The sequence below is a fragment of the Salmo salar genome, chromosome ssa15 (genome assembly GCF_905237065.1).
Source record: "Salmo salar chromosome ssa15, Ssal_v3.1, whole genome shotgun sequence".
Classification (NCBI taxonomy): Eukaryota; Metazoa; Chordata; class Actinopteri; order Salmoniformes; family Salmonidae; genus Salmo; species Salmo salar.
Window position 1 is genome coordinate 29,783,570 of NC_059456.1, and position 26,897 is coordinate 29,810,466.

The following is a 26,897-nucleotide window of genomic DNA, read 5'->3' on the forward strand; positions in this document are numbered from 1 at the left end:
CGGTCTGCCCAACGCAATACCGGGGGCACACTGCCTGCCCTCCAGAACACTTACAGCACCCGATGTCACAGGAAGGCCAAAAAGATCATCAAGGACATCAACCACCCGAGCCACGGCCTGTTCACCCTGCTATCATCCAGAAGGCGAATTCAATACAGGGGCATCAAAGCTGAGACCAAAAGACTGAAAAACAGCTTCTATCTCAAGGCCATCAGACTATTAAATAGCCATCACTAGCCAGCTACCACCCGGTTACTCAACCATGCACCTTTGAGGCTGCTGACCTATGTACATTTTCATGGAATCATTGGTCACTTTAATAATGGAACACTAGTCACTTTAATAATGTTTCGATACTGCTTTAATGGGTTCTGGACTTCCTGACGGGCCGCCCCCAGGTGGTGAAGGTAATAATTACTCATTTCATATGTACAGTGCCTTCGGAAAGTATTCAGACCCAATTACTTTTTCCACATTTTGTTACGTTACAGCCTTATTCTAAAATAGATTACTTTTTTTTTTATCATCAGCAATCTACACACATTACCCCATAATGACAAAGTGAAAACAGGTTTTTAGACATTTTTTTAAATGTAATTAAAATAAAAAGCAAAAATAACTTATTTATATAAGTATTCATACCCTTTGCTATGAGACTCGAAATTCAGCTCAGGTGCATCCTGTGTCCATTGATCATCCTTGAGACGTTTCTGCAACTTGATTGGAGTCCACCTGTGAGAAATTAAATTGATTGGACATGATTTGGAAAGGCACACACCTGTCTATATACGGTCACACAGTTGACAGTGCTCGTAGAGCTCCGAGACATGATTGTGTCGAGGCACAGATCTGGGGAAGGGTACCAAAACATTTCTGCAGCATTGAAGATCCTCAAGAACACAGTGGCCTCCATAATTCTTAAATGGAAGAAGTTTAGAACCACCAAGACTCTACTTGGAGCTGGCCACATTGCCAAACTGAGCAAATCAGGGGAGAAGGGCCTTGGCGAGGGAGGTGAACAAGAACCCGATGGTCACTTTGACAGAGTTCTAGAGTTCCTCTGTGAATATGGGAGAAGCTTCCAGAAGGACAACCATCTCTGCCATTTACATTTTAGTCGTTTAGCAGACGCTCTTATCCAGAGCGACTTACAGTAGTGAATGCATACATTTCATTTCATACATTTTTTTGTTTGTTTTGTTTGTGCTGGCCCCCCGTGGGAATCAAACCCACAACCCTGGCATTGCAAACACCATGCTCTACCAACTGAGCTACAGGGAAGGTGCCACTCTCCATCAATCAAGCCTTTATGGTAGAGTGAACAGACGGAAGCCACTCCTCAGTAAAAGGCACATGACAGCCCGCTTGGAGTTTGCCAAAAGTCACCTAAAGACTCTCAGACCATGAGAAACAAGATTCTCTGGTCTGATGAAACCAAGTTTGAATCTTTAGCCTAAATGCCAAGCGTCACGTCTGGAGGAAACCGTGCACATTTCCTACGGTGAAGCAGGGTGGTGGCAGCATCATGCTGTGGGGATGTTTTACAGTGGCAGGGACTGGGAGACCAGTCGGGATCGAGGAAAAAATGAACGGAGCAAAGTATAGAGAGATCCTTGATGAAAACTTGCTCCAGACCCCTCAGGACCTCAGACTGAGGCGAAGGTTCACCTTCCAACAGGACAACGACCCTAAGCACACAGCCAAGACAACGTAGGAGTGGCTTCGGGACAAGTCTCTGAATGTCCTTGAGTGGCCCAGCCAGAACCCGGACTTGAACCCAATCGAACATCTCTGGAGAGACCTGAAAATAGCTGTGCAGCAACACTCCCCATCCAACCTGACAGAGCTTGAGAGGATCTGCAGAGAAGAATGGGAGAAACTCCCCAAATACAGGTGTGCCAAGTTTGTTGCGTTAAACCCCGCCATTTCTTAAATGTATCTTGTATGTAATATGTAATATTAATATGTAATATTAAATATGTATTATTAAACCTAACACTTACATTAAGACAGAAAAGCAAATGTTTGTTTTAATTAAGTTTTACGATGTAGTCAATGTTGACTTTGTGGCTTGGGTAAGTAGTGGAAACCCAACAGGTTTTGGAGTGAGGCATTGTGGGACTTATTTTTATATATGTCACGTGATTTATTTTCTTCTGAAGGCTCTGTCACCCCCTAAGAAGGGAAAACGAAACATATTTTGCTCAGTTATCTGGCTGTAATATGTTGTAAAATGGACCAAATAGAAAGCTCAAATTTCTCTACAGCTGAGGAAGATGAATCTGCGAAGAAATTAGTATGGTGTTTGACACGAGTCGGGAAAGATTTGGACTGGCTCCGCTTGTTCGAGAATACAGAGGTACAGTAGCTAACGATAGTTAGCCGTTAATAAATGTAGCTGCGAATCAAGCATACGTGTATGTACATGTTAGCTGTTTGGTGCTAAAGTTGAACCTCAACCTACTGGCTAGCTAGCTACCTAGAGTGTTAGCTAAATCCCTATTGAATGCGAAATGGTAGTCAAGGGCTGAAACCTGTTCAGTATGCAAAGCCCTCTCTGTCACTCAAACCTATTCCAGTATCTGCCAGCTGGAAATACTATATTTGCCAATGGGTGTGTACAGTGTAGGCTACCCTCTGAAGCATAGGTTACTGTAACCTAGTACTGACGACGTTACTAGTTTAATTCATAAATTACACGTGCACACATTTCGACTTCCACACTCATCACATACGCTGCTAACGTTACATCAATTTCCTCATACACCTGCACATTGACTTGGTACTGGTATCCCATGTATATAGCCAAGCTATCATTGCTCATTGTGTATTTGTTCCTCGTGTTACTATACATTTTACTATACGAAAGTAAGCGTTTCACTGTTAGTATACACCTGTTTACGAAGCATGTTACAATTATATTTGATGTTTAGAGAATTATTTACTTTTTCAATGCTAGTAAAGGGTACTACAGTTATCACGTTTCACATTGGATTTACTAACTACAAAACTGTAAGACGTGTTTGTTATTCTAGTGCTGCTCTGCACACTCAAGTTTAACGTTTGGCAAGGTTCAACATTAAACCAACTCGGGAGTTCACAAAAACGTTCAAAGTTCCTCCATAAAAGCAGCTCCTCCGTAGGTATAATTATGTAGACATGTCATAAGACGCCAAGCACTTAATGACAAGCTTCCTCCAGCTCCATGTTTGTCTTTCATAATGATTAAACCATGCTGTTCCGGGAGGCAAAATATACAATTAGCTCTTAAGTGGTAAAAATACTTTCAAGTACTAAAGTATTTTGGGGGGATTTCTGTACTTTACTATTTATATTTTTGACTACTTTTACTTCTACGTTCTTGAAGAAAATGATGTACTTTTTACTCCATACATTTTCCCTGACACCCAAAAGTACTCGTTACATTTTGAATGCTTAGCAGGATAGAAAATGGTCCAATTTGCACACTTATCGAGAGAACATTCCTTTACTGCCTCTGATCTGGCTGACTCACTAAACACAAATGCTTTGTTTTTAAATTACAACCCTTACATACAATACATGTCACCAGTGGCGATTTTAGCATGTCAATCTTGGTGGAGCAAAAACTACATTTTAGATTCATGCCAGCAGTGGCGACTCGTCGTTCAAGGCAGGTGGGGCTCTGCTATGTTTTTTTCCAAATGCAGTAAGAGGCTGAATAAACTCTTTCACTGCTAGACAAGGCTTCGCTGATAGTCGGGTGTGAATTTGTGAATTTTTATTAGGATCCTCATTAGCTAATTATCTAACGCCATAACATTAGCTAATCTTCCTGGGGTCCAACACCAATTAAGACATTACAAATCAAGACTTTACAAACATTTAACAAATAGACAATTAAAATACCTGACAGGAAACACACTTAACATTCAGTTGATGCTTTCTATTTCCTGTCAGTCATATTGTTTATCGCATTAGAACTTAATTCTTTCTTTCTTGAAGGTGGATTTACTTTCTCCCTGAGAAATATGGATTGGTAAAGAGCTCCATTCAGCTATGGCTCTATTTAAAACTGTAAAGGCGATTTGTCCTTGGGTTAGATCGTGTTTTCCCAAACGTGTAATGCCTGTCGTGGGTATGCCAAATAAAAATGAGATTCAAATTATTATTTTTTACTTCACATTTTCAAACAGGCCATTTATATTTTCCAACGGGGCTATACATTTGGGTGAGGATTTTTTTCTTGCCTGAGTAGCCTCGTTTCACCTCAAAATAAAATGAAACCATCTAGTGTTCAGCAAAATAACAACAATGTCAAATACAGGTAGCCTAGTCAAGTAATTAACATCCAATCACATTAACCGTTACTTTCTCGCGGGAATTCTACTTACTGTCCATACGTAGCCAAATGTAGCTGCTGCTCATGTTGGTATCTGTACTGATGGCGCAAAAGCCATAACAGGGAGACATAGTGGAGTGGTAACATGCGTGCAAGCAGTTGCTCCCGACGCCACTTGGGTACACTGCAGCATCCACCGAGAGGCTCTTTCTGCCAAGGGAATGCCTGACAGCTTGAAAGACGTTTTGGACACTACAGTGAAAATGGTTAACCTCTCTGGGCCAGTGGGACGCTTGTGTCCCACCTACTCAACAGCCAGTGTAATCCCGTGTCGCGATATTCAAATACCTTAGAAATGCTATTACTTCAATTTCTCAAACATATGACTATTTTACACCATTTTAAAGACAAGACTCTCGTTAATCTAACCACACTGTCCGATTTCAAAAAGGCTTTACAACGAAAGCAAAACATTAGATTATGTCAGAGTACCCAGCCAGAAATAATCAGACACCCATTTTTCAAGCTAGCATATAATGTCACATAAACCCAAACCACAGCTAAATGCAGCACTAACCTTTGATGATCTTCATCAGATGACAATCCTAGGACATTGTTATACAATACATGCATGTTTTGTTCAATCAAGTTCATATTTATATCAACAACCAGCTTTTTACATTAGCATGTGACTAGCATTCCCACCGAACACTCCGGTGAATTTACTAAATTACTCACGTTAAACGTTCACAAAAAACATTACAATTATTTTAAGAATTATAGATACAGAACTCCTTTATGCACTCGCTATGTCCGATTTTAAAATAGCTTTTCGGTGAAAGCACATTTTGCAATATTCTGAGTAGATGGCCCGGCCATCACAGGCTAGCTATTTTGACACCCACCAAGTGTGGTACTCATCAAACTCCGATTTACTATAAGAAAAATTGGATTACCTTTGCTGTTCTTCGTCAGAATGCACTCCCAGGACTTCTACTTCAATAACAAATGTTGGTTTGGTTCCAAATAATCCATAGTTATATCCAAATAGCGGCGTTTTGTTCGTGCGTTCAAGACACTATCCGAAGGGTAAAGAAGGGTGACGCGCCCGACGCGTTTCGTGACAAAAAAATTCTAAATATTCCATTACCGTACTTCGAAGCATGTCAAACGCTGTTTAAAATCAATTTTTATGCGATTTTTCTCGTAAAAAAGCGATAATATTCCGACCGGGAGTTGTTGTTTTCGTTCAAAGAGAGAGAAAGTAAACATGGTGTCGGCTCGTGCACGCGCCTCCAGTGTCATTGTCCTCAGATCGACCATTATCCAAATGCGCTAATGTTTTTCAGCCATGGCCTGCAAAGCCACCATTCATCATTCTGGCGCCTTCTGAGAGCCTATGGGAGCGTTAGAAAATGTCACGTTATGCCAGAGATCCCTTGTTTTGGTTAGAGATGATCAAGAAGGCCAAGATAGCGCAAGAAGGTCAGAGAGAGCGATTCCTGTTTGGAATCTTCTCAGGTTTTGGCCTGCCAAATGAGTTCTGTTATACTCACAGACACCATTCAAACAGTTTTAGAAACTTTAGGGTGTTTTCTATCCAAATCAAACAATTATATGCATATTCTAGTTACTGGGCAGGAGTAGTAACCAGATTAAATCGGATACGTTTTTTATCCGGCCGTGCAAATACTGCCCCCTATCCCCAACAGGTTAACTTTGTTAAAGGAAGGCCCCTGAACTCTTGTGTATTTTCTGTACTATGCAATGATATGGACAGCGACCATGTAACGCTTTTACAACATACAGAAGTGCACTGGTCATCAAGGGCAAAGTATTGACTGACCGCTTGCATGATAACGAGTTTCTCATACGACTGGCCTATCTGGGTGACGTTTTTTCTCGCCTGAACGATCTGAATCTAGGATTACAGGGACTCTCCGCAACTATTTTCAAGAAGTTGGAGCTATTCTCTGTCTGCATTAACCTCTCTAGGCCCGGGGGACGAAATCGTCCCACCTACGTAACAGCCAGTGGAATCCTGTGGCGCGTTATTCAAATACCTTAGAAATGCTATTACTTCAATTTCTCAAACATATGACTATTTTACAGCTATTTAAAGACAAGACTCTCGTTAATCTAACCACACTGTCCGATTTCAAAAAGGCTTTACAACGAAAGCAAAACATTAGATTATGTCAGCAGAGTACCAAGCCAGAAATAATCAGACACCCATTTTTTTTGATCTTCATCAGATGACACACCTAGGACATTATGTTATACAATACACTCATGTTTGTTCAATCAAGTTCATATTTATATCAAAAACCAGCTTTTTACATTAGCATGTGACGTTCAGAACTAGCATACCCCCCGCAAACTTCCGGTGAATTTACTAAATTACTCACGATAAACGTTCACAAAAAGCATAACAATTATTTTAAGAATTATAGATACAGAACTCCTCTATGCACTCGATATGTCCGATTTTAAAATAGCTTTTCGGTGAAAGCGCATTTTGCAATATTCTCAGTAGATAGCCCGGCATCACAGGGCTAGCTATTTAGACACCCAGCAAGTTTAGCACTCACCAAAGTCTGATTTACTATAAGAAAAATGTTATTACATTTGGTGTTCTTCATCAGAATGCACTCCCAGGACTTCTACTTCAATAACAAATGTTGGTTTGGTTCAAAATAATCCATAGTTATATCCAAATAGCGGCGTTTTGTTCATGCGTTCAAGACACTATCCGAAAGGGTAAATAAGGGTTACGAGCATGGCGCATTTCGTGACAAAAAAATTCTAAATATTCCATTACCGTACTTCGAAGCATGTCAACCGCTGTTTAAAATCAATTTTTATGCCATTTTTCTCGTAAAAAAGCGATAATATTCCGCCCGGGAATCTGCATTTAGGTAAACAGACGAAAGAAAATAAAGCACGGGGTCGACTCGTGCACGCGCCTAAGCCCATAGTACTCTGATCGGCCACTTGCCAAAAGCGATAATGTGTTTCAGCCAGAGGCTGCCTCGATATCGTTCAGCTTTTTCCCGGGCTCTGAGAGCCTATGGGAGCCGTAGGAAGTGTCACGTTAGAGCAAAGATCCTCAGTCTTCAATAAAAAGAGCCCAGATGAACAACAACTTGTCAGACAGGCCACTTCCCATATAGAATCCTCTCAGGTTTTTGCCTGCCATATGAGTTCTGTTATACTCACAGACACCATTCAAACAGTTTTAGAAACTTTAGGGTGTTTTCTATCCAAAGCCAATAATTATATGCATATTCTAGTTACTGGGCAGGAGTAGTAACCAGATTAAATCGGGTACATTTTTTTATCCGGCTGTGTCAATACTGCCCCCTAGCCCTAACAGGTTAACAAGGACAACACACAGGTCTTTCCATCATTGTATGATTTTTTTGTTGTTGTGCAAATTAACTCAAGCTTACGACAATGTAAAATGTGATATAGCGAAGCACCTGAGTGAGTTGGGTGCGCAATTACGCAGGTCTTTCCCGAAACAGACAACACAAACAACCGGATTCGTTATCTCTTTCATGCCCTGCCTCCAGTCCACTTACCGATATCTGAACAAGAGAGCCTCTTCGAAATTGCAACAAGCGGTTCTGTGAAAATTGAATTTAACAGAAGCCACTGCCAGATTTCTGGATTGGGCTGCGCTCAGAGTATCCTGCCTTGGCAAATCGGCTGTTAAGACACTGATGCCCTTTTGCAACCACGTACCTATGCGAGACTGGATTCTCAGCCCTCACTAGCATGACAACAAAATACAGGCATAGGTTGTGTGTGGAAAATGATTTAAGACTGAGACTTTCTTCAATATCACCCAACATTGCATAGTTATGTGCATTCTTTCAAGCACACCCTTCTCATTAACCTGTGGTGAGTTATTCACAATTTTCATTGAACAAATAAAGTTTTATATGTAAGATGGCTAAATAAAGAGCAAAATTATTTATAATTATTTGTGCCCTGGTCCTATAAGAGCTCTTTGTCACTTTCCATGAGCTGAGTTGTGACATAAGAATGAGTTTGTTTAATAAATGAATCGTGTGTGTGTGGCAGGCTTACAATGGCAAAAAAAACAAACATTTGAGTGCGCTGACCCTGGTGCAGGAGGAGGTACACAGCTGGAGTTTGAATGTTTGAAGGGGTACGGGACTATAAAAAGTTTGGGAACCACTGTCTTAAATGCCCTGAATTTACTTGTCTGGTTTGGTGGTTATGCATGTCTCTAGTATGTACTAACTGGCCTGGGGGGGCAGTTTAAATAAATAATTATATATATATATATCTCTCTCTCATTAAAGAAAATCAGAAGACTGGATAGTACTTTGTTTTCAATGTGAAGCCATGTAAGATTCTGATGCATTTGGATCATATTCATACAGATAGAGCTAATCTGGCAGCCCTGTTTTGGAGATTTTTTTTGTTGTCTTTCATTACTGCAGATGACCATATAACTGGACAGTACTCTAAGTGTGATAGGACCAGGGATTGAATCACCTGATTGAGTGCTATATGTTACGTACTCTGAACTTTTTCTTGTAACAGCAATTCCCTTACCCATCTTAACAACATTATCTATGTGTTCTGACCATGATAAAGCTGAGTCTGACATGACGCCTAGTAGTTTTTTTTTCTTTTCGCTTGCTCTACATGCGTTCTATTCATCGACAAATTCAATTGGGTATCATCAGCAAGCATATCTTGAACCAAATACAATACATTTAGTGTTAGAAATGTTCAACACCTATTTGTTCATATCAGTTCTTAGTTCACTACTCAGTACATCTGTTAGCTCATTACGTTCTGATGCTGCGCTATACATTGACTCTACAATCATAAGTAAAGCTAGAGAAGTGGGCCTAGGCAGCCTCCTTGAGAAACACCACAGTGTATATCTTTACTGTTTGAAAATCTACCAATTAAAGAACATGTTTTGCCTTCTCCTGGATAGATAGCTTTCCATCCAGGCTAGAGCTGCAGACTTAAAACCATAACATTTGCGTTTACCTAGTAACAGTTCATGATCAATTACATCAAAAGCAGCACTGAAATCTAATAACACTACACCAACTAACTTCCTGTCATCCATACTCTTTAACCAGTCATTTGTGCTAAGGCCATACTCATAGAATACCCTTTGTATGCATTCTGGAAACCTGTTGTCAGACCATTACATGAGAAATAATCCTTGATTTCTACAGATACAACACAGGTAGCAAGCTTATATGACGACTATTAGGACCAGTGATTGAATGCAGATTTTTTTTTAATCCTTAGTGGAATAACCTTTGACTCTATCCAGACTTCTGTGCAACCCCATACATCAAGCACTGAGAGATTGGGGTAGGTTTTTGGTTAGTTGTAACTCTAAGCAATTTGGTGTCAACATTATCTGTACCAGGTGAGACAACAGCATCCTTCCTACTTCTTCCCTTTATACTTGGTGAAATTTGAACATGCATTGCCTCTCCTTCATGATACAATCTTTTATTAGGGTATATGACATGAATCATAGCATTCCTCAACTTGTCCACTTTGCCTGTAAAATATTAATGAAAGTAGTTTGCGATGTCATGGTTTTGTAATAAATATACCCTCTGATTCAACAGAGGCAGACGTTAGAATTCCCACCCAGAATGGCGTTCAACATTCTCCAGTTTTTCCCCCAATCACCCTTCGTACATTTTGTGCTGATAGAATCCCTTCTTTCCTTTGTTTAGCTTGATTTATCTGCTGCTTTTTTGGCACCATAACGTTGAATCATTACATTTCTCAGCTCATCAATCCATGGGGCACCGTTTGACCTCAGTGCATTTTCTTAAAGGGTCATGCTTATCAGCTATACTCATAAATAATTTCATAAACAAACTTGGTGACATTTCAGGATCATCCTTACTACACAATTCTAACCATTGCACATTCTTAATCTCATCCACAAATGAGTCCTGATTGAACCCTCTGTACGACCGTCGGTAGCTTGTTTTCCTAGTGAGTGCAAGCAAGTTATGATCACTACAACCTAGTGCCACTGATACAGCTTTAGAACAATGTTCAGCCATGTTAGTAAAAATGTAATCGATACAAGTTGATGACGTGATAACAGACCTATTAGTGAACGTTCTGGTTGGCAGTGGTGTAAAAGTACAAAAGTGTTTTTTTTTTGTGTGTATCTGTACATGACTTTACTATAAATTAGTAAAACATTTTACCTCACTACATTCCTAATGGAAATAATGTACTTTTTACTCCATAAATTTTCCCTGACACCAAAAAGTACTTTTTACATGATGAATGCTTAGCATGGCAGGAAAATTATAAATCACACACTTATCATGAGAACAGGTGGTCATCCCTACTGCCTCTGATCTGGCAGACTCACTAAATATAAATGCATTGTTTGTAAATCATGTTGGAGTGTACTCCTTACTATCAGCACATTTTAAAAACAAGAAAATGGTGTCATCTGCTTTGCTTAATAAAAGGAATTTGAAATGATTTTTACTTTTGATACTTAAGTATATTTAGAACCAAATACTTTTAAACTTCTACTCAAGTATTATTTTACTGGGTGACTTACTTGAGTAACTTTCTATTTAGGTATTAATACTTTTACTCAAGTATGACAATTGGGTACTTTTTCCACCCCTGCTGTTGGATATGTCATAACTTGGGTCAGGTTACATACATTGGCAACAGAAATGCATTTCTTATTTGACAGTTGGTGTTAAAAACATTTTTTTGATTCTTATCTCCCCCAAAATATATTTACCTATTTTCATCAGATATCTTATCCAACATTTCGCATATTACATCAAGATATTTCACATCAGCACTAGGTGCCCTATAGCAGCAACCAACTAGTATAGGTTTCAAATGTGGTGTTAGGTTCTTATTTTTCAGAACAAATAACTCACGGACACTAGAGAAGTTTTAACCAAGTTTAATTCTTCCCAAAGGTTCTGTACAGCTGTAATCAGACAGCTAAATATTTCTCACTTCAGTTATACATCCTACTTAAAACACTCCTCCAATCTTTACAGTTTATGACTCCACAGGAAGCTAATAAAGAGGGTAACAGGATAGCAAACCTTTATTACTGCCTTAAGAGAATCAATCCCTCCTTCATTTAATCCACAGATGTCCTTCTGTCTCCCCTGTTTCACACGTTGCTCTCCTCACATTCTGACGCCATCTGTCTTTCTTCAGACTCTTTCACTTCCTATTATTCATTTACTATCTCAATGATCAGTTTAGCTGATTCCAACAGTGGTAAATGCACCTGTACCCATAGCGCTTCTAATCAATTCAACATTAAGTCCTTACGTTGTTTTTCTGGAATGTGACTCTGGATGTGAACTGTAACTCCACCCCCATATCTATTTCTGTCCCTCCTGAACAAATTGTATCCATGTATAGAGAGGTCTCAGCAGCCTCAAAAGAAGATCTCCTTGGGAGTGAGGGTGAACAATCAGTTTGTCATACCTCAGGTATGCTTTGTCAACTCGTTCTCTTGCAGCCTTCATAGCTGGTATTAGTTAATTTCTTCTTTGACGGACTGCATCAGAGAAATCCTCATTGAAGGTGTCGGACCCTTTAATGCATTTGGCTTTTTCACGGACTGCAAGCTTGTCCTTGAACCTGAGGAATTTCACTACAATTGGCCTGGGTCTGGTTTCATTGACACCACCAGTGCCCTCTGGTTTCCCAGACCGGTGGGCACATTCCAGCTCAACCTGTTGACTCAATTGTAGCTCCTCAGAAAACAGCTTTCAAACTTTCTCCTCTGATTCAGCTCATGTCTCACTTTGTTTCTCCTGGATACCATGTATTACAAGATTATTTCTCCTCGATTGTCCATCCAGGTAATCAGCCTTCCCAGACATGTTCTGGAGGCCCTCCCTAACTGTGGTGAATTCATTCCGCATAAAGGAACAGTTTCTGGGAAGTGTATCCTGTGTGGTCTTCAATACATCCACATCCTTCTGTGTGAACTGAAGGCTTGTGTTAATGTCTCCTACATCTTTAGTCAGGTCCTCCAGCCGTTTGTTGGTAGACTCCAGGATCATTTGTCTAATGATGTTCTGTATTATGTTTTGTGTGGACCCCAGGAAGAGTAGCTGCTGCTTTTGCAACAGCTAATGGGGATCCTAATAAAATACCAAATTTGTATGAAGCTTTTAAAGTTATTTTCCTGCTGAAGTATAGTTCCCTTATACTTTCTGCTTCTTCAAGAGTTCATGTAACTGCCCAACAGAGATGTGATCCTTGTCTTTTTTTCGTCGGCATGGAAGTACTAATAGTAGGGCGAGCCCGCTATTCACTCCGTAAAATGAAAGACGCCGGGAGGAGAACACTCTAGAAATCGGTAGTCCTAAGCCCAAGACAAATTGAAGTGCCGCCCTAGCCACAAGGGCTAACCGCTTAGCAGTAGTAGACCAGGTTGCCTAGCTTGATAGCTAGCAGCTAGGCTACATCCTTTGTCAATGTAGTACCACCTTGTTTGAGCATGGATCCCGGGACATATATCAGCGGTCCAAGCGTTAATGCTAACTGCGTCGCAGAATCCAGATATCAATAGGAAAACTTTTATTAGCTAACTAGGTTGTTTGGTAAAGTGTAGCAGTGCTTGTGTTTGGACAGATTTATGTAGGCTCTAACAGTTCGTGTGCACCGTTTGTCACCGTTATAGTGCAATTAATGTATTGTGTAGTGGCTTTGTTGGCATGCATAAAAGTGGGCGTTTGCCCCACCAAGATTTACATGTTCAAATCGCCACTGCATGCCAGCAAAGCCACAACACAAAACAATACTTCAATTGCACTATAACGGTGACAAACGCTGCCCACAAACTGTTAGGGCCTACATAAAGCTTTCCCAACAGCAGAGATTTCTTTTCAGCACCATGGAGTGAATCCTTAGCCAGGTGAAGCAGTAGTATCAGCAGAGCCTTTTCTGGCAGCGAAACAGCTCATTCAGCCTCATTTACTGCCTTTTGGAAAAACATAGCTGATATGGCTGACCTGCTTAAACAAATGGGGTTTCTACTGACAATTGTTATGTACAAACTATGGCATAAGTGGTCGAGTGAATAAGAGGCAATCTGTAATTTCGGTTAAGACATTAATAAGCGAGCTAGGACAGACGTAGTCTAACTATTTGTTCTGCACTTTTAATGTAGAGAAACAAATTATTAGGGTGAGACATATGGGCTACTGACCGCTTACTACACAACATAAACAAGGTTGAATCATGTCGTCAGTGATCTTCAGGCCAGCGCTCTAGAAAGAGGCCCGATTTGGAGCTCTCACACCCCCAGAGTTCCCAGTTGGCTTAAACTCACCGAAGTCTGAGATTTTCCAATTCCGAGTTTCCAATTGTTTGGAAACTCGGAATAGCAGGCTAGTGATTTGCTTTGCAACGCATGGTTAGCCACTGATTCCTTCCACTCATTGTTGAATTTGCGATTTCCAACTTGTTGTCTAATGTTTATGGCCGATGAGCACCGATACGTTTTATCTATAATTTCTCTTCATATGACAAGGATTTGCCAGTAGAATGTCCACTTGATTCATGATGACTGCTTGTCTAGCTTGCTAGCTAAGATTTTAGAAGTATGAGGTTGGACAAAAGTCCAATCAAGGCTACGGTAGATATAAACTGAATTGATGTCATTTTCTGTGGCCAATGACCTTGAGGCTTCTTGGTTGTGCACTTCTAATATAACTCTATGACAGCACTCAAGGGGCTTGAATTTTCTAGCTCTACCCGTAGATTTTGCGGTGAGGTAATGTCCCTAATGAGTGACAGAACACTGAGCCAATCACGGCGCAACTAGAGAACATTACCAACCCTTACGCTCCATATTTTCCGCTTGCTGCTCCACCACCACAGAAGCACTGAGCTAGGTTGAAACACCTGCATTTTGGTGATGCCTTAAGAAAGAGTCAATTTTTGTATGTGGCTTTACATAGTTTACAAACAATTACATCTATTAATGCTAAAATAACATACAAAACTGTCTCGACCTGCCCTGAATGACGGGTCGCCATAACATCACTAGAACATTTCTCTATCATACAGAGAACTATGGCCTCTTATTCTGCTCTATGCAAAGAAATATTGTAAACATTATGCAAAAAAGTATAACGAGCTACTGTGTGAATGAAATTCCCTAAGCTCCATTCTTGTCTCAGGTCACAATTGGACGTGGCTTAAATGTCACTCACCAGCTCGTGTCCCCAAGCTGCCCCCTAATGATATCCAGAATGCACTGTATGTTCAAGCAACGAGACGGCGGCCAATGGACGGTGACCGATAAGAAGGTACAGCTTCTCCATATATCCAATTTTAAAATGAAAGTATTTTTATTATAAAAACAAAAAGGTGTAAGCAGTTTATTCTTTTTCCAGAGCCTTAATGGTGTGTGGGTGAACGGAGAACGAATTCCTGTGGACAAAGCTCACCTGCTGAGGCTTGGGGACTCGATAAAGTTGGGGGTGCCCATCGTCGGCACCAAAGTGGAGTATGAGTACATACTGGTTCGGCAGCGCCTCGAGGACATCAAACCCTACCTAGTGACGGGACCTAGTGAAGGGGCCTGCGCCGCATCCAGAATCAAGAAGACGAAGAGGAAATTTAACTCTGAACTGGAGCCTTCAACCTCATCTAAATCCAAGCTCTACCGCCACTCTGCCACAGACAAGTCCCAGGGCCAGGCCTGCCCCACAGACGAGCCCCGGGACAGGCCAGGGACCAGGGTACGGGAGGAGGCCGGGCCCAGCATGCGGCAGCATCGGAGGCTGGACTCGCCTCTAGAGAGACCCAGCAGTCCTAGCAGGAATCTGTCCAGCCTAGAAATGTACGTCTGGGTCTCCTGCTGCTACATTCATAACATATTGGGCAGGTTCTATATAAAAGAGAATATGGCTCTTTCTCAATTGTCTAGAAGTCAGTCCTCATTTCCTTTCCTTGTCTGCACTGATTGGAAAAGACTTGACAGGTGAAACAATATGATGGAAGCTCATCATTAGGCTGGCTTTCACCAGGTCAATTATTTTTGATCAGCAAAGAGTTGCAAAATTCTGGTAACTTTTCCAGAAATCCTGTTAGGAAGATTTCTGGAATCAGTAGGGAATAACCAGGAAATCTGGATCCTCTGACCAGGATTTCTGAAAAACCTGGGAAATTTTGTGAAAGTTAGCGAAATCTTGCAACCCTAGATCAGCACGATGAAAGAGGAAAGGACAGATTTGTAGAAAGGGCCAGGTGTTCTCATTATTAACATCCAGACTGAAAAACAAAAATGTACTGATTTGGCTGCTAGGTACAGCCAGAACATGCTGGTGCTGCGGGAGCGGATGAACTTCACCCAGCGGCGGGTGGAGACCCTGGAGGGTGAGGGGGGGCGACAGCGTGACGACCCCCACCGGGAGGAGCAGGTGAGGGAGCTGCAGAGCCAGCTGGAGATGCTGAGGGGCCAGCTGCACAGGATGGAGGTGTTGGAGAAGTCCATCAGCGAGACAGAGAACCGCCTGGAGGTGAGCCTCAGTGGGGGATATCAGGGATTCATCCAGAATTCCTGCTCTTTATAAGATTATCCTCCATTCACATAACTTACAGACCTATACCCCGTTGCTAGCCTATTATTTTTTGTTGTGATCAGTGCCTTCAGAAAGTATTCATACCCCATGACTTATTCCACGTTGTTACAGCCTGAATTCAAAATGGATTGAATAGTTTTCCCTCCCCATCTACACACAATAACCCATAATGACAAAGTAAAAACATGTTTTTAGAAATGTATATTGAAAATGAAATGCATAAATATGTAATTTACATAAATATTCACAGCCCTCATGCAATACTTTGTAGAAGCACCTTTTTGGAGGCGATTACAGCTTTCAGTCGTTTTGGGTATGTCTGTATCAGCTTTGCACATCTGGATTTGGGGATTTTCGCATTAAGTTAAATGGGGAGTGGCAATGAACAGCACTCAAGTCTTTCAATGGGTTTCAAGTCTGGACTTTGGCTGGGCCACTGTTCTGAAGCCATTCTGGCATTGCTTTGGCTGTATGCTTGGGGTTATTGTCCTGTTGGAATGTAAACCTTCGCCCCCCCCCCCCCCCCCAGTCTGAGGTCGTTTGCACTCTGAAGCAGGTTCTCATCAAGGATTTGCCTTTTTTTTTGGCTCCATTCATTGTTCCCTCGGTCCTTACCAGTCTCCCTGTCGCTGAAAAGCATCACCATAGAATGATGTTGCCACTACCATGCTTCACGGTAGGGATGGTGTTAGACAGGTGATAAGCTGTGCTTGGTTTTCTCCAGACGTAGCGCTTTGCATTCAGGCCAAAGAGATACATTTTTGTCTCATCAAACCACAGAATCTTTTGTTCTTATGTCTTTCATGAGCCTTCTGTCTTTCCACTCTCCCATAAAGACCAGATTGGTGAAGTGTTGTAGAGACTGTTGTTCTTCTGGTAGGTTCTCCCATCTCAGCCAAGGAACTTTGTCGTTTTGTTAGTGGTCATTGTGTTCTTGGTCACCTTCCTGATCAAGGTCCTTGCCTGGTTGCTAGTGCTGAGCGATCAACTGAAATCTCTAATTTCTCGGGTTTTAAACAACTAATTGTTTTATTTCTGTGAGCTCAATGCGCACATTGCACAGTTTCTCTAGAGATAAATCAGATCCAGACTGAACAATGCGATGAGGTAGGGAGTTTGTTTCCAACAGGCCATTATTCTACATGGATTAGATTCAACTTTGTCATTGAACAAGTACAGTACAAGGAAATGCAATTAGCATCTGACCAGAAGTGTAAATAAAAGAATGCAAAAAATATACAAGTAAAACAATTAACTACAATGTATGTTAAGTGGGATGTCTAAATGTGCAATGACGGCAAATTGAAAGTGCAAGGAGGCATTCAACTGAAATGCAGGAATAGCAGCAATGAGGTTACCAAGGTATTCATTGTTTTATTCTGTGTTACAGCATTCAACCCACATGATGCATAGTGCATTTAATGTAAAAAAATCAATTGAAACTGAAAACCTTGATCTATATTACTTTTTTTTATCTAACCGAAACAACCTCAAAGCACAAATCGCTCAGCACTACTAGTTGCACAGTTTGGTCGGACGGCCAGCTCTAGGCAGAGTCTGGGTAGTTCCATAATTTTTCCATTTACCAATGATGGAAACCACTGTGCTCTTAAATGTTTATTACTCTAGAAATTGTTTTATACCCTTTCCCAGTTATACAGTACCAGTCAAAAGTTTGGATACACCTACTCATTCCAGGGTTTTTCTTTTGTTTACTATTTTCTACATTGTAGAATTATAGTGACGACATCAAACTATGAAATAACACATGGAATCATGTAGTAACCAAAAAAGTGTTTAATCAAAATACATTTGAGATTCTTCAAAGTAGCCACCGTTTGCCTTGACAGCTCATTGGGTAGTCACCTGTAATGCATTTCAATTAACAGGTGTGCCTTAACTTCTATGGGCTAGGTGGGACGCCAGCGTCCCACCTGCGGGACACAGCCAGTGAAATATCAGGGCGGCAAATTCAAAAACAACAATGTCATAATTCAACTTTCTCAAAAATACGACTATTTTACACCATTTTAAAGATGCACGTATCCTTGACGTAACCACATTGTCCGATTTTCAAAAAGGCTTTACAGCGAAAGCAAAACATTAGATTATGTAAGGAGAGTACATAGACAAAAATAATCACACAGCCATTTTCCAAGCAAGGACAAGTCAATAAAACCCAAAACGCAGCGAAATGAAGCACTAACCTTTGACGATCTTCATCAGACGCCACTCCTAGGACATTTATGTTACACAATACATGTATGTTTTGTTCGATAAAGTTCATATTTAGATCCAAAAACAGCATTTAACATTGGCACGTGACGTTCAGAAAATATTTTGCCACCAATACTGCCGGTGAATTAGCACAACAATTTACAAAAATACTTATCATAAACGTTGATAAAATATTAAACTGTTATTCAAAGAATTATAGATGAACATCTCCTTTATGCAACAGCTGTGACAGATTTAAAAAAAGCTTCATGGGGAAAGCACACTTTGCAATAATCTGAGTACGGCGCTCAGAAACATACACCAGGCAATACAGATACCCGCCATTTTGGAGTCATCTAAATCATAAATAGCATTAGAAATATTCACTTACCTTTGATCTTCATCAGAAGGCACTTCCAGGAATCCCAGGTCCACAATATGTTGTTTTGTTCGATAAAGTCTATAATTTATGTCCAAATAACTCCTTGTTGTTTGCGCGTTCAGTAAGCTACTCCAAATGTAGGAAGCGCGCCGAATATTTCACGACAAAAGGTTATTTACGTTCGTTGAAACATGTCAAACGTTGTAAAACATCAATCTTTAGGGCCTTTTTAACGTAAAACTTCAGTAATATTCCAACCGGACGATTCCAATGTCTTAAAACGTTATGGAACACAGCTACCTCCTCACGTGAATGCGTGTAATTGTGGCCTGTCATTCTCTTGGTCATCAGACTCCAGGAGGTCTTGTTCGCTCTCTGTTGACTGCAAAAGCCTGAAACACATTCTAAAGACTGACATCTAGTGGAAGCCTTAGGAAGTGCAAATTGAACTCTAAGTCCATGTATACTGAATAGGCCCAGTCTTGAAAAACTACAATCCACTTCCTGGTTGGATTTTTTTCTCAGGTTTTTGCCTGCCATATGAGTTCTGTTATACTCAGACACCATTCAAACAGTTTTAGAAACTTCAGAGTGTTTTCTATCCAAATATACTAATAATATGCATATTCTAGTTTCTGAGCCAGCGTAGTAACCTGTTTATATTGGGTACGTTTTTCATCTGGCCGTGAAAATATTGCCCCCTAGCCCAGACAGGTTAAGTTAATTTGTGGAATTTCTTTCCTTAATGCGTTTGAGCCAATCAGTTGTTGTGACAAGGTATGGTTGGTATGCAGAAGAAAGCCCTATTTGGTAAAGGATCAAGTCAATATGGCAAGAACAGCTCAAATAAGCAAAGAGAAACAACACTACGTTACTTTAAGACATGAAGGTCCATCAATCCAGAAAATTAAGAACTTTGAAAGTTTCTTCAAGTACAGTCGCAAAAACCATCAAGTGCTATGATGAAACTGGCTCTCATGAGGAACGCCACAGGAAAAGAATACCCAGCGTTACTTCTGCTGCAGAGGATAAGTTGATTAGTTACCAGCCTCAGAACTCGTTAATTAACTGCACTTCAGATTGCAGCCCAAATAAATGCTTCAGAGTTTAAGTCACAGACACATCTCAACATCAACTGTTCAGAGGAGACTGTGTGAATCAGGCCTTCATGGTTGAATTGCTGCACAGAAAGTACTAGTAAGGGACACCAATAAGAAGAAGAGACTTGCTTGGGCCAAGAAACACAACCAATGGACATTAGACCGGTGGAAATCTGTCCTTTGGTCTGATGATTCCAAATGTGCAATTTTTGGTTCCAACCACCTTGTCTTTGTGAGATGCAGAGTAGGTGAACGGATGATCTCCGCGTGTGTTGTTCCCACTGTGAATTATGATGGTGTGGGGGTGCCTTGCTGGTGACACTGTCTGTGATTTCTTTAGAATTCAATGCACACTTAACCAGCATGGCTACCTCGGCATTCTGCAGTGATATGCCATCCCATCTGGTTTGCGCTTAGTAGGATTATCATTTGTTTTTCAACAGGACATTGACCCAAAACACACCAGGCTGTGTAAGGGCTATTTGATCAAGAAGGAAAGGGATGGAGTGCTGCATCAGATGACCTGGCCTCCACAATCACTTGACCTCAACCCAATTGAGATGGGTTGGGAAGAGTTGGACCGCAGAATGAAGGAAAAGCAGCCAACAAGTGCTCAGCATATGTGGTAACTCCTTCAAGACTGAAAAGGCATTTCTCATGAAGCTGGTTGAGAGAATGCTTAGTGTGCAAAGCTGTCATCAAGGCAAAGGGTGGCTATTTGAAGAATCTAAAATATTTAGATGTGTTTAACGTCTTTGGTTGCTACATGATTCCATATGTGTTATTTCATAGTTTTGATGTCTTCACTATTATTCTACATCGTAGCAAATAGTAAAAATAAAGAAAAACCCTTGAATGAGTAGGTGTGTCCAAACTTTGGTCCTGTATGCCTCATTACAATTCTCTTGGAGAGCTACGGACAGTTCCTTGGACTTCATTGGTATAGTTTCTGCTCTGACATGCACTTTCAACTGTGGGACCTTTTTATAGACGGGTGTGTTTCTTTCTAAATCTTGTCCAAACAATTGAATTGGCCACAGGTGGACTTCAGTCAAGTTGTAGTGACATCTCTAGGATGATCAAAGAAAATTGGATGCACCTGAGCTCAATTTAGATTGTCATAGCAAAGGGGTATGAATACTTACTGTATGTAAATGAGATTTCTGCGTTTTCATTTTCAATAAATTTGCTAAAATGTCAACAAAACACTTTGTCATTATGAAGTATTGTGTGTAGATGGGTGAGAGAAAACAAACATTTTAATCAATTTTGACTTCAGGCTGTAACGACAGTGGATTTAGTTAAGGGTTATGAATATTTTCTGAAGGCACTGTATATATTATACTACTCTGACAAGACCTTTCAGGAGGAATTTTACACATGTATTTCAGTGTGTAGTAGAGCAAATATCTATTTGATAATGATCAAGGTGTGCTCCAGAATTGATGACTCATTTAACACTGGCAAATGTGTTTGTTTTTAAAGGTGCAAAAAACACAGCATGAAGAGGGTTTGAAAAAACAGTTGGAGGAGAAGGGTTTGAAAAAGCAGCTGGAGGAGGCATTGCAAGAGGTAAGCAACATAAAACATTAAGCTCTTGTATTAAAGGCCCGACACAACTGTATTATTTGTGTAACCAATCTTGAATCTGTTGCAATCTATATAGCAAAGAAAAGTCATAGAGGAACTTGCACTCTCTCGACAAGGCTTCGAGGACGTCCTCAAGGCCAAAGACAAAGAGCTGGAGGTGACAAAGGTAAGCTACCTCCAGCGTGACTTCCTCACTCAATTGAATTTCCTAACTCGTTTGAATGAAACGCTCTTCACTTGACATGCCTGGATTAAAATAAATTTGAGGTTTCAAACCGATGTGTTGTCTTGCAGGAAGAGAAGGAGAGGGCGAGAACTCAAAAGGAGGAGGTGGTAACACAAATGACGGAGGTGCTGGAGAACGAACTTCAATGCATCATTTGTTCTGAGCTCTTCATTAAGGTAAATATTTTGACCGTATGGAGTTCCCATTGGATCTCTAACAGTCTCATGTACAGTTAAGTTTACATCTCTGTCTGGGAGTATAGCTACTGACTGGAAGACGCTGTACTGTAATCTCAATCTGTAATTCCAATGTTATCACAGCGAAAGGTTACTTTAAAGGCCCAATGCAGCTGTTTTTATCTCAATATCAAATCTGTTTTTCTGTTATTGGCAGAGAGGCTTGGAGCTCTTTATTTTTCTATTAACTTATACTGCCTGATGACGTCATCGGACAAGCCAAAACTCCACCCGTTTAAACCTGCTGACTTAAAAAAATATATATATATAACACTGGCAAATGTGTTTGTTGCCAACACTAAATGTAATTGATATATATTATAATTATTTGACCTTTATTTAACTAGGCAAGTCAGTTAAGAACAAATTCTTATTTAAAATGACAGCATTCCCCGGTCAAACCCGGACGACGCTGGGCCAATTGTGCGCCACCCTATGGGACTCCCAATTACGGCCGGTTGTGATACAGCTTGGAATCTAACCAGGGTCTGTAGTGATGCAGTGCCTTAGACCGCTGTGCCACTTCATTATGGGCGATACGCATTTAAGTTAAAGTAAGCTTTGTTGCACAATTAAAGGTCAATAAACTGCATGTAAAAAAATAAAAATGTTATATTTAGGCTAGATATAAGCCTTCCACAACAATATGACCAACTAAATGTAATTGATCTGGCTTTCAAGTCTCTATGACAATGCTATTTTTGTTACAAATGTAACCAGACCATGCACATCCACTAATAATGACCAACTTCTTGTAGCAGGCATTCTAGAAAATGTACATGGGTCTCATAATAAATCTATTAAGTAAAAGCCCACATGCTAGTGAGAAGCCAGCAAATCTTTTATATTTAAAGTCTTACCAACTTGGATCTATTTGCTTGCTAATAAGGTAGAACAGTTGAACTGTTATGAATACACCCTCCTGTCTGTCTTCAACTGTTTGAACAACACAGCCTGTTCACTTTAAGATATTGAAATCAAGTGGCTTACCTAGTTAAGATGCTTATTTCTCAGAATAAAACAAGTTGCCAATTCCCAATTTAAATGCGTATTTTTCTGCTCATTGCACATTTTTATGAAAGACTAGACAGCTAGCACATAAGTCTGTCTAAAATGATGCTAGCAGTACTGCAATACGTGACAAACTGAGCAATCATGTTCATTGATACTCTTGGTTTAGTAGGGTCTGCTTTCTACATTTTGGGAGTTGACACACAACCTTTCTAACGATAACTTAAAAAGGATAACTTGTTACAGTAAAATAATGCCAAAGCATTTCGGTGTCCATATGACCGATTTTTGTTGGACCAAACCTCAAATGCAAATGGCGAGTTTAAAGGGAATTTGACAATGAGGCCCTTTATCTACTTCCCCAGAATCAGATGAACTCGTCGATACCATTTTTATTTCTCTGCGTGAGGTTTGAAGGTCGTTGCTAACTTGCACTAGCGCAATTGCTAACTAGCTTTTGCGCAATGACTGGAAGTCTATGGTTATCTGCTGGCAGATGGCACAATAACTGGATGTCTATGGTAACGCTAGTTAGCATTGGCTCGCAAAAACTACCTCTAACTTACTTCATACTGGACACAGAGACATAGAAATGGTATCCACGAGTTCATCTGACTCTAGGGAAGTGCAAAAATCCCAATGTATCCCTTACACTGCTTGTCGTCAGAGGAAGAAGGTAAACTTTCGTCATTGTTGTGAGTGGCAGGGCAAGGGGCTTGGTGTCTGTGCAAGTGGGAAGGTGCACACAGCACAGAAGGAGCTAAGGATATGAGACTAAAAAGACACAACACTCATAAAAATAAGTACTTGTGATACAGGCATTTGGAACATCACTCTAAAACATTAATTTGATATATCGCCTAGCCCTATTTTTAACCAGGAAATAACACTTTTACAGTATAATATGATACAAAACACAGGTAAAACAGAATTTTGAATGCTCTGAGCATTTAATCCGAGCTGTTTTGTTTCGATCCTTCGTTCATATATCCCCTACAGGCGGTGACCCTTAACTGCGCCCACAGCTTCTGCCTGCACTGCATCAGTGAGTGGCGCAAGCGGAAGGATGAGTGCCCCATCTGCCGGCAGGCCATCCTGTCGCAGACCTGCTCGCTGGTGCTGGACAACTGCATCGATCGCATGGTGGAGCAGCTCACCCCAGACATGAAGCAGAGACGCCTGGTGCTCATCACTGAGAGGAAAGGTGAGAGGTGCGTTCACCCCACTCCTAAGTTTGCAGAAGTTGTTGAGGGGAAGCCTTGGAATTCATGGGTGAAGATGTGGCGGATGGATGGATGTTTGTGTGATAAGTGAAATCAGTCAACAAGTGTGCCTTACTGAACACGACCCAGGACAGTGTGGGTCTATGAAGGGCTCTCATAGTGCCTTCTACTACTGTCTCTCCACACAGCCCAGCCAGAGGAGGTGATGGTGATCCACGACGACGACAGTAGCAGCAGCAGCAGCAGCAGCAGCAGTAGTAGTAGCAGCAGCAGTAACAGTGATCTCTTCATGGATAGCTTCAGCTCCGTCATCTCCCTGGAAGGGAGCGTCATTTGGAGTTCCAGCCCCGCGTCTTATATCAGTGATGATTCAGACGTGGACAATGTCACTCTTTAGCCCATTTGACGTTGGGTGTTTCACGTGACTTTTTTTCCTTTTTTTCTGTTACACGCATTGTCCTGTAAGGTTCAGTCAGAGACGGCCGTGGAGAGTGCAGAGGAAAAAGCCAGTCCTTGACAGGAAACTAAGGCACTCAAAATTGTACGATAAATTACGTTAGTGTTCATATATTTAGTAACAATGTCTGTCTTTTTTGTGTTCATTTATTTTCCCAATGAAACAGAATAAAGTTTCTTCATTCGTTTTGTGTCACAAAATGTCTCTGCACAGAAATGGACACAAGGTGGCGCCAGTAAAAACATACTATTTTTGTGGGTGTGAAACTGGTTTATCCATCTTTTTGTAAATTCCACTTCTCAAATCACACCTTCCACCTACTCTTTGGCAATTTACACACAGCCACATTGCCTAGCAACTAATGCAATGGCTCCTGCCATGGAGGCAAATAGAGAAGTGTGATTGTGCCACCATCCATTCCCAACAATAATGCAGGAAATACTGCTGGCACTCTTCATGGATAAACGGATGGGTGTTCTTTCTCTCTGTGCTGGGTTTTGAATTCTCTTACACAAGGGGATCTTTGAAGACAATTTACAGTGCTTTCAGAAAGTATTCACACCCCTTAACTTTTTCCAAATGTTGTGGGATTAAAATGGATTTAATTGTCTTTTTTTTTTTTTTTTTTCTCAATGATCTTCTAAAAATACTCTGTCAAAGTGGAATTATTTTTTTTTTATTAAATGGGAAATAAATATTAGGTAAGTATTCAACCCCTGAGTCAATGTTAGAATCACCTTTGACAGCAATTACAGCTTTGACTCTAAGCACATTGCACACTAGGTTTGTACAATATATATCCATTCTTTAAAAACAAATCGTCAAGTTGGTTGTTGAGCATTGCTAGACAGCCATTTAAGTCTTTCAATAAATTGGCTTGAAAATCTAAGTCAAAACTGTAGCTAGGCCACTCAGGAACATTCAATGTCATCTTGGTAAGCAACCCCGGTGTATATTTGACCTTGTTTTAGGTTATTGACCTGCTGAAAGGTGAATTTGTCTCCCAGTGTCTGTTGGAAAGCAGGCTGAACCAGGTTTCCCTCTAGGATTTTGCCTGTGCATAGCTCTTTTGCCTTTTTATCCTAAAAAATGCAGCCACCACCATTCTTGAATATTTGAAGTGGTACTCTGTCATGTGTTGGCTTTTCCCCAAACATAATGCTTTGTATTCAGGACAAAAAGTTCATTTCTTTTCCACATTTTTTGGTAGTATTACTATAGTGTCTTATTGCAAACAGGATGTGTGTTCTGGAATATTTTTATTCTGTACAGGCTTCCTTTTCACTCTGTCATTTTATGTTAGTATTGTGGAATAACTACAATATTGTTGATCCATCCTCCGTTATTGCCTATCACAGCCATTAAACTAACTGTTTTAAAGTCACCATTGGCCTCAGGGTGAGGTCCCTGAGCAGTTTCCTTCCTCTCCGGCAGCTGCGTTAGGAAGGACGCCTGTATCTTTGTAGTGACTGTGTGTATTGATACACCAAAGTGTATAATTTATCTGCACCATGCTCAAATGGATATTAAATGTTTTTTACCCATCTAACAATGGGTAGCTTTTTTTGCAAACCATAGGAAAACCTCCCTTGTCTTTGTGGTTGAATCTGTGCTTGAAATTCAGTGCTTGACTTAGGGACCTTACAATTATTTGTATGTCTGGGGTACAGAGAGGGGTTAGTCATTTAAAGCGTGTTAAACACTTGCGCAGGGTGAGTCCATGCAATTTATGGGTGTAGATAAACACATTTTTACTTGTGAATTTATTTAGGCTTGCCATAAAAAGGTTGAATATTTAATGACTTGAGACATTTCAGCTTTTCCTTTTGAATTTAATTAGTAAACATTTCTCAAAACATAATTTCACTTTGACATTGAAGTATTTGTGTCACTGATCTACACACACCTCAATTTAATCCAGTTTAAATCCAGACTGTAATAACAAAACGGGAAAGTCGAGGGGTGTGAACACTTTCTCAAGGCACTGTAAATTCTGTTGGAAATAAAGATGGCGTCTACTACATTTTCCAATACCAAAGCTCTTCTCTGTATGAAACTGGCAGTACTAGGTGAGATATATGGGCCAATATCCTACTGTGTTGTATGATGCAGCAGAGGGGAACCCTGCACTGTTAAAGGTGCCACATGGTCAATTGGACATCTGCAGTGGCCGTGAAGCGTTTATGGTGATACGGCCTCTGCAGAAATCAAGGCATTCATACTTCTTGCGCTTTGCCAAGCAACGCAGAGCTGTTGTGAAGGAAGTGAGTTTGGTTGACGGTAGGTCCTGTATAAACACAATCATGTCAGTGCGGAGCTATACGGAGCCCCCTCCCCATTGTTGCAACATTTGTGGTATGGAGCTCAATTTGCCCTCTTTGTGCCTCCAGAGGCTCTGTGATTGTGTCAGACCATCCATATGGTGCCTCCACCACATTTTTGGATTAAGCATAAATTGGCTTTTAACTGGCAACGCAATGACATCAGCACTTCTGGAAATG

At 40.7% G+C, this 26,897-nt stretch overlaps 1 protein-coding gene across 4 annotated transcripts; it reads left to right on the plus strand.

Moving 5' to 3' along the window:
* The first annotated feature begins 2,121 nt into the window (after positions 1-2,121).
* On the plus strand, positions 2,122-25,973 carry rnf8 (ring finger protein 8, E3 ubiquitin protein ligase). Of its 4 annotated transcripts, none has more exons than XM_014143909.2 (9): positions 2,122-2,359; positions 14,548-14,676; positions 14,764-15,212; positions 15,678-15,891; positions 21,139-21,225; positions 21,320-21,409; positions 21,538-21,645; positions 23,716-23,927; positions 24,128-25,973. In XM_014143909.2, the coding sequence occupies exons 1-9, from the start codon at positions 2,234-2,236 to the stop codon at positions 24,168-24,170; spliced, it is 1,458 nt and encodes a 485-aa protein (XP_013999384.1). In that variant the 5' UTR covers positions 2,122-2,233; the 3' UTR covers positions 24,171-25,973.
* Positions 25,974-26,897: the final 924 nt, after the last annotated feature.